The sequence below is a fragment of the Mus caroli genome, chromosome 7 (assembly GCF_900094665.2).
Source record: "Mus caroli chromosome 7, CAROLI_EIJ_v1.1, whole genome shotgun sequence".
Taxonomy (NCBI): Eukaryota; Metazoa; Chordata; class Mammalia; order Rodentia; family Muridae; genus Mus; species Mus caroli.
This window is the reverse complement of record NC_034576.1, coordinates 142,229,268-142,237,975: the sequence shown is the minus strand read 5'-3', so window position 1 is coordinate 142,237,975 and position 8,708 is coordinate 142,229,268. Positions and strand designations below refer to the sequence as shown.

General features: G+C 48.7%; 2 protein-coding genes across 2 annotated transcripts in view; one reads left to right on the top strand and one right to left on the bottom strand.

The window, feature by feature from the left end:
• LOC110298463 (scavenger receptor cysteine-rich domain-containing protein SCART1-like) overlaps positions 1–8,708 on the bottom strand; it is an 83,324-nt gene that overhangs the window by 72,672 nt on the left and 1,944 nt on the right. Inside the window, exon 2 of the mRNA XM_021167729.2 lies at positions 2,537–2,611. The gene's annotated coding sequence lies outside the window, so the exon portion shown is untranslated. The remainder of the gene's footprint in view (positions 1–2,536; positions 2,612–8,708) is intronic.
• On the top strand, positions 3,356–4,419 carry LOC110297199 (olfactory receptor 226-like). Its single transcript, XM_021165939.1, has one exon. It carries the CDS (start codon positions 3,416–3,418, stop codon positions 4,352–4,354), a length of 939 nt encoding a protein of 312 aa, XP_021021598.1. The 5' UTR covers positions 3,356–3,415; the 3' UTR covers positions 4,355–4,419.

Here is an 8,708-nt window from a genome sequence, read left to right as displayed (position 1 = left end):
AGAAAAAGAAAAAGAAAAAGAAAAAGAAAAAGAAACTATTACACTTTAAAGAGGGACTTGGAAAGCATGAAACGCACTCTTACCCACTGGTGAGCAGATGACAGCACACAGCACTGGGGACAATGGCAAAATGTGAGAGCCATACAGAAGTCAAAAACATGATGCTTTACACCATGACTCCTCAAAGAGTACACTGTACACAGTGTGTGATCTGACATGGCTCCCAGCGGCTTACTGATGACACAACACAAAGGGCCCAAGGCTAGGATGGTGGCTGCTTCCTCTGTCATCATGGAATCTCCCTCCCCAGGGGACTAGACCCTCCCCTGCAGGCTCACAGACAGACTCATGGTCAGGCAAGTTAGAGTCTGCCAAACAACACTGGTTGCACCCCGATTTGCCTTTGAATGCATAAAGAAACCCTAACTGACTAAAAAGCTTATAAAATAAACAATAATGTTAGATCTGCACTCTGATGCTGGTCTCCAGAGTCTAAATCCCTGACATCTTCGTGGGCTCCATCTCCATTTTCCCCGCTTTCCAGTGTCTGTTCCCACAGTATATTTTAGATTTATTTGCTTTATTTCACATATAAGAGATTATTTTCTGCACGTATGTATATGCACCACATGTTAGCCACCCAGAAGGGTGGGTCAATTATGGGCATTTGATTTCCTGGAACTGGAGTTACAGCTGTCAGCCACTATGTGGGCACTGGGACCTGAACCCAGGTCCTCTGCAAGAGTAACCAGTGCTCTTAACCATTGAGCCAGCTCTCCGGCCCCAAAACAATGAGACTGACTTGGCAAAGATTCATGCCTTGGCCATGCCATCTGGGCAAGGACCCATAGCAGATGTGTAGTTGATGTGGTCACTCTGAGAAAAGACTCATACTTTCTTGCAAAACTTCCAAGTCCAACTCTGATATCCTCTTTCTCAGGTCTGGATCCAAGAGCAACTTTCAGACTGCAACCAAGATCTATGTGCTGAAGTGTCACTCAGTGCTCTCCTCAACAGTCAAAGGCTGGAAACAGCCCAAGTGAGTGTGCTATGGTCACACCTGGGACAGCACACAAGGTCAACTGGAGGGAGTGGCCCAGAAAGAGAGCGGGGATCTTGGTAACAAAAAGCAAGAAGTGACAGACAAGACTAAGTAACACCCTCTGCCATATCCTTCAAGCGCACACAAAACCCAGCCATGTGGGGGGACAGGTCAGTCATGGTAACCAGTGAGCGTCCCCTGAGAGGAAGGGGACTCAGGTAGGGAGATGGGGTCGTTTTGCACTTTTCTTCTCTTGTGTTGATTGCTCTTCCTGTCCCTTCATAAAGTGAATGCGTGGACAGATGTCAGTCCTGAGGGGAAAAATGGAAGGGGCTCTGAGGTCTGACGAAAAAGCTTCTTGGTTCTCAGCCAGCTCTGGAACCGAGGACCCTCGAGGAAGCCTGGGGCTGAGGAGAAGACAGGAGACTTCCCAGCTGAGCACAACTCCCCTTGGGCCTGCAGGAACCTCCACAGAACTCCACAAATTGTCCTGAGAACAATTCCGGTCCTCAGGCCTGGGGAGAGCTAGGCCACTAAGGAGCCCATAAGGATAACGGAGGCCCAGAGCAGCAGGCCCTGAGAGATACGGAGCACCTTCCCCCAAGACCTGCAGCTAGAGACAGGTGGAGATGTTGCAGGGATGCTGCCTGGCTTGCTGAGAACTTGAAACAAAGGGTTCAGGGAAAGCAATACCTTCCAGGGACCCTCATCTGATGCCACAAGCCTCGACAGACCTGGGAACTGAAGGTCCCAGCCCCGAGGCAGGGGTAGCATCCATCCTGTGCTAGGCTGCCTCCCTTTCATGGTACTCCGGTACTCTGAGTCCAGCATGCAGGGGATCAGGCTGAAAGGCTTCCACCCTCAGCTTGCAAGTGGGACCCCTTCTTGTTTTGGTGACCCACTCCCTTTCCGTGGTGACAGCCCTCAGGCTCCTCCCCGACTCAGCTCAAACCACCAGCTGGAATTACCAAGGACCCTGAGCAGTGGAGATTAGATCAGCATGACCACAGGCTCCAGTGCACCCACCAGGGGCCATTGCCTGCTATTAGTGAATTCACCATACCAGAAGAACCAACTGCCCGACCCAGGAAATAAGAACCAACTCAGGCGAGAGCTGCTCAGTTTGTGAAAACTACACTCATCCAGCAATCGCCATGTCCTGTCCAGGAACAGAGAGCCTGGTGCTAGATGTGATCAAGGGACTGGGGCTGCGCCCCTTCCATAATGGGCCAGGGAAACCATGAAGTCTACTGCTCTGTTCCGGATCTTCCCGTCTGCCCTCAGACACCTAGCGACAAAGACGTCTCTACGGGAAATTCCCAAACTGCATATTTCACTTGAGAATTGGTGACAACACTTTCCACTCAATCTCCAACAGTAAGTTTGCTCCTTGGGAAACACGGGGGGGGGGGGAGGGAGTGAATTCTGGCTCACCAGTATCTGGGCCATGTTAGGACATCAAATGTGGAGGTGAAGTCAGATGAAATCACATACCTGAAGCCCTGAATACTGACTCGGGAGTCGGATGCCGGAAGATACTGAGTTTGTTGTCCATCTTGGCTACAGACACTGTCTCAGGGAGAAGAGAAAGGAAGAGGAGAAAGCAAAGGAGACACCGTTATAGAGTGAGTCATCTCCCCCCTGCAACCCTCTGCTCTGTTCTCTCCTCCATTTGGTGGCCTTGTGACTAGTGAAGCATGGCCTTTTACTCTGACCCTCCTGGGGCATGAGGGATCCCTTGGTCACAGGAAAAAGCATGGACTCACCAAGGTACCTGAGTCTTCAGACAGGATAGCAGACAACAGCCAGGCTCTATGGGCTCTGAGCAGCACATGAGGCCAAGCAAGTTTTTTCTGGAACTGTATGTGAGCATGCCATGTGGTATGAACATGTGTGTACATGTATGTATGTGTGTGTATGCACAAATCTGGTATGAATGTGTGTGCAGCTGGAAAGCATATGCCTGTGTATTGGGTCAAGGAGGGTTACACATATTCACAAATGTGTAATAAGAGGGGGTGGTCCTGCTCAGAATGATGTTCAGAGACCCCATTGCTCAGGTGTCAGCCCTTGGTAGATGTGGAAGTGAGTTTCAAGATGGAAATGAAGAGTGAGAATTGTAGCAGATCCTGAAGGTGCACAGTGAAAATTCTCTCTGACCCATCCCTGCAAACAAGGCTGACCCGCCCTGGGAGCCCCAGCAGAGAAACGTCCCTTGGTCCTGGGACGGTGTGGCAGCACTTGCCTTTGAGACTCCAACAGGGCCTCCAACAGATCTGACCAATAAAACAGTGACCTGGGCCCATCACACGGGACACTTGAGGGCACTTGTTCCAGGGTGCTCAGAAGTGGCCTCTCCAGCTAGAAAGGGCAATGAGCAACCGCAGCAACAACACTTTAGTGACAGAGTTCATTCTTCTGGGTTTCCCAGAGCTGTGCCATCTACAAGGGCTGCTATTTGGGTTATTCCTCATCATCTATGTGGTGACTGTCCTAGAGAACTTGGTCATTGTGGGCACCATCAGCGCTAGCCGGCAGCTACACATACCCATGTACTTCTTCCTGGCCAATCTGTCTGTGCTCGAGACCCTCTACACCACAGTCACAGTGCCCAAGCTGCTTGCTGGCCTCCTAGCAGGGGCAAAAACCATTTCCTTCTCAGGGTGCCTCACCCAGCTGTTCCTCTTTCTTTCGCTGGGCTCCTCTGAGTGTTTCTTACTGTCCACCATGGCCTGTGACCGGTACCTGGCCATCTGCCGTCCACTGCACTACCCAGCCATCATGGATTCAAAGCTGTGCCTGCATCTAGCTCTTAGTGCCTGGCTTGGGGGCTTCTTGGCCTCCTTTGTGTCCACAGCTCTCATCTCTCGCCTCAGGTTCTGTGGCCCCAATGCCCTCAACCACTTCTTCTGTGATATCTCACCTCTGTTGCAACTATCCTGCACAGACACCACTGCCATTGAAATGCTGGACTTTGTGGCAGCTCTAGCAGTACTTGCAACCTCTCTGATAGTGACCTCAGTCTCCTATGTCCACATCATAGCCACTGTCCTGAGGATTCCAGGAGGGGCAGGCCGCAGGAAGGCCTTCTCCACCTGTGCCTCTCACTTGGTGGTGGTCTTGATCTTCTACACCACCACCACTTTCATGTATGCCCGGCCTCATGCCATAAGCTCCTTCGACCTCAACAAGCTGGTATCTGTGATTTACTCGGTAGTGACCCCCCTGCTGAACCCTATAATCTACTGCCTGCGGAACCGTGACATCAGAGAGGCATTTACCAAGTTCCTGCAGCCCCTCAGGTTCCCCTGAATGCCAGTTGCTGGAACTGTGGGTCCCTCTGCTCAGCTCACAGAGATGCTCCACCAGCCAACAGAGGCTGTGCTCTTCTTCTTCCTCTTCCATGCAGACAAGTCCCTCCTTTCCCCACAAGTTAGAATACCCAAAGGCACATGTGACTATTAGCCAGTATCAAACAAGAAGAAGTGACCAAGACTTAGAGACTCTAGATTCTACCAGAAAACTCAGTCCCACCCCAGGGATAGTTGCTTTTGTTAGCAGTCCAGGCAGGCCCTTTGTCCTGAAATTTTCAGTCTCTACTGAAGCTGAATCCCCAGGCAGCTTCCTGTCTACCCCCACTTCCCTCAGCTCTGAGAATAGGCACTTTATGCCCTTTTCCTGACCAGTCTTGCAAACCTCACTTCTGAGACTCTGGGGTCGGCCTTCTTCCCATGACATCTCATCTTGTGAGCTTAGACCCTAAGACAGTCAGCTCAGAGGAGAGATCAAGGACTCTTGAGCCAGGTGGAAGGATGCCAGCAAGTCCAGGCAGCACCACTGAGCATGCCCCCTTCTCACAAAAGCAAGGATGACTTATAACATCCTCTCCTGTGAAACCGGGTGGATCCGACGAGTAAGGGACATGCACACGCCTGCTTTTGCTTTCTTTTGTGAGGTATCAGGGCAGAAACCAGTAGTGCAAGCATTTCCCTTCCTGGTGGCTGTCACTGTTACCCAGGCCAAGTTCTTTCTTGGTTTTGTGGTTGTCCTTTTCTTCGTGGCAGTCACCTAGAATGGTGAGTTTCACTTGTGTCTTTGGAAGCAAATATTTTGTGTTGTTTTTACAGCCTGTGTTTTAATGTTTTACCTTGTACTTGTGAAGTTCCATCAAGGTGCATGCACATTTAGGATTGTCTTGTTACTCATAAATGTAACCATAACTCATAAACATAATAACTCATAAATTTAATCATTAAGAAGTACCCTCCATCTCTGGCACTGGTGTGTCTGCCTCAACACTGAAATCTTGGGTTCTGTTTTGGTTTAATACAGCCATGTCATCTTCCTTTCGGTGTCTGTGTGATGCATACTTTGTTCCTGTGCTGTTTTTTGATCTACTGACTGTAAAAGTATAGGGCTTTTTTTTACACCCTCCCTTGTTCCTGAATAATGACACAGAGACTTTATATTTATTGATGAGCTTCAGGCACGATAGCTGGGCAGATTCTGATCTATTCTAACCTGACTCTGCTGCCCTTAGGCTACTTCCCAGCCACTTCCCAGACAGATGGCCATCTTGGCCATCTAGGTTTTACCCTGGCCTCCTTCTTCATCTGTGCCCTGATGGCTACTCACTGAGACCCTTTCTGTGGCTTTCTCTGGGCTCACAAGTCCTGACTTTTTCTCCCCTGCCTAGCTATAGGCTAATCGCCTCTTTACTGACCAATCAGAAGATGATGGAGAATAATGGCTGACAAAAGGCTGAGTCAGGAAATGTTTCATAGTGATAACAATACCAAAACTCCGGACTGCACCCAGGTCTCTGGGTACAGACGTCAGCATTCAAATACACAGAGCCCAAAACCATCCCACAACCACGGTCTCTCTGCTCCTGACTGTGGTCCAGGCAGAGACTGCACACACCACACTTCTGCCACACCAGAAGCTCTGTTAAGAACTCGGCAGTCAACCATGTTTATACTTTGTAGGTAACCTGTGTGTCCTCCTCTTCGGTAAGCTTTGAGCTTTTCCTACCTGGTTTGTAACTGTCTTCCGTGTGTTTCTCTTTGTATCTGCTGCCTTTGGTGTCTGCAATGCTTCCAGAACTCGTGGCTCACACTGTCATCAATTTGTGAAATATATCAGCCATGGCTTTCTCAGATTCTGCATCTGCCTCAGTCTCCTCTTTGCTTGCTCCAGAACGACGTGTGTGTCAGACCTTCTCACTACAGCCCCTGTTGCCTCACATTCTGAACTAGAGACTCCCTTTTCTGGACTTTTTCACCCAGTCTTCCAGGTTCCCAAGTCTCTCTCCAACTATGTCTGGATTTTGGGGGTGAGGGGTGTATTTCGTTTTATTTTGTTCATTCTACAATTTTGTTCCTTTTCTAGGTAAAAAAAAAAAAAAAGAAAGAAAGTAAATAAAAAGAAAAAACTCTTTCTCATAATTGCCGATCATCACAGAATGCACTTGTGACCAAATGTGTAGGGCAGTGTCCCCATTCACCAATCAAGCAGTTCTGCAGCTAATACAAGGTGGGGTCTTCTAACTCAGTTAAACTCTGACACTGACTGCTTGGAGTTAGCTCCATTCTTACATGTCTTAGCTGAATGCCTGACAGCCCTGCCTAATTCAGAGGCCAGCTCCAAGTCCTGGGAGTTCTCATGTATTTATCTGTATTATCTGTATTTCTCATGAAACAACTACAAGTGAGGCTTTCCATGACCCGTTACTTAGGTTCTGCTAATGTGCTAAAGGAGCTAAACCCCGGGGAACATATGTTTACATGTGCCAGCTTAATTACTAGAACCACAACGGGACTGGTTAGGCTGCTTAGTTAGGAAGGTACTTGCCTTGCAAACATAAATTTAATCCCCAAAGCCCACATTTAAAAAAAAAGTCAAGCATGGTAATACACGCCTGTAATCTCAGTGCTGGGGAGGTAGAGACAGCCACGTGCCGGAGACTCACTAACCAGCCAGCCCAGCCTACTACAGTGAAAGACTCTGTCTCAAAAACAAAACTATGACTCCCAAAGAACACCGGAGGTTTGCATCTGACCTCCACACACTCACACACACATGCACGCATGCACGCATGCTCACACACACACTTGCACACACATGTGCACACAAAGCATAAAAGAATCATAGGAGATGCAGATAAAGAAGTGTAGTGGGCAAGGAGTCTGTGAGTCATGTGTTGGGTCTCCTATCTGTCCCTTACCCAGACGGGACTATGTCCTTTCTACTGCCATTTGCAGTTCCCTAATATCTTTAAGATTTATTTACTTGTATGTGTGTGTGGATTTTGCCTGTATATATGTATATCCATGTGAGTGCTTGGTGCCCACAAAAGCCAAAAGAGGGTGCCTAGAACTGGAGTTATCAATGGTTGGGAGCCACCTGGCCACATGGGTGCTGGAAACTGAAGCAGGGTCCTCTGCAAGGGCAGCAGATGCTCTTGGCTACTGAGCCACTGTTCCAGCCTGAGCCTTAAGATCTTCCTTGGCTTTCTGAAAGTTTTCTTGGGTATTCTAGGCCTTTTCTTGTCATCTTCGGAATCTCTTGGATTCTTTAATAGCTTGATAGTACCATTTTAAAATGCCATGAACGAGGTCACTTAAACAACAGAAATTAATATTTCATTTTAATTTGGCAGGTGGGGTCCTTCAAGGTCCCCTTTCTTGCCTTAAGGATACCATACTCTCACATGTCAGTTCTTCTCTCTGTACAATCTGTCACATCATCTCCTTGGAGCATGGTTCTAATGACCCTGTCACTTCCTTAAATGAGGATGCTGTTATGGAATACAGCCACCTTCTGAGGTGTTTGGGATTAGGATGCATACAAATGGGAACAACTCAGCTTCTACCAAGTGCCTCTAAAGACATCCTGGGAAGGGCTGATGAATACAGAACAGATCTTACTCTTGAGGCATTAAAATCCATAGGACAAACTGGGCGTGGTGCCACACACCTTTAATCCCAGCACTTGAGAGGCAGCAGCAAGTGGATCTCTATAAACTCAGGGCTAGCCTGATCTACACAATGAGTTCCATGCAGGAAATGGAACCTCCCAGGAACATGTGAGTCAAAGATGCATGAAGTTCTTAGCAGTGTCCAGAGAAGATGGACCAACAGCACCAATAGCTGGCACCTCTAAGAACAGGACAGGACAGCTGAAAAACAGACACCCTCAGGAGAGGTTGGCAGGCATGCACTGGAGTTTCTAAGAATAAATACTTTAGGCACCAAAGCATAGAGAAAGACCACCTCCACATGGGGAATGCTTGGTTTCAGACCCAGAACAAGGGACTGAGGTGCATATTTTACACACCAAAGCAGACCTCGCCTCCAGGTTCTCCCAGCATCCCTCAGTCCCTGACTGGCATACCCTGCCCCCAACCTTGAACTTTCCAGCCCAGGAGCTGGCTGCCCTTACCCTAGAGGCTCCTTCCTATATAATCCAGACATATTATATATATGATATTATTTTTTCTTTCTTTCTTCTCTCTCTCTCCTCCCCTTTTTCTTCTCTCCTCTCCTCCCCTCTCCTCTCCCTCTCCTCTCCTCTCCCCTCTCTCCCCTTTCCCCTCTCCCCTCACTCCCCTCTCCCCTCTCCCTCCCCTCTCCTTTCCCCTCTCCCTCCCCTCTCCTTTCCCCTC

Excerpts from the sequence above, each read along its gene's own strand:
- LOC110297199 (XM_021165939.1), top strand. The coding sequence starts at position 3,416 with ATGAGCAACCGCAGCAACAACACTTTAGTGACAGAGTTCATTCTTCTG.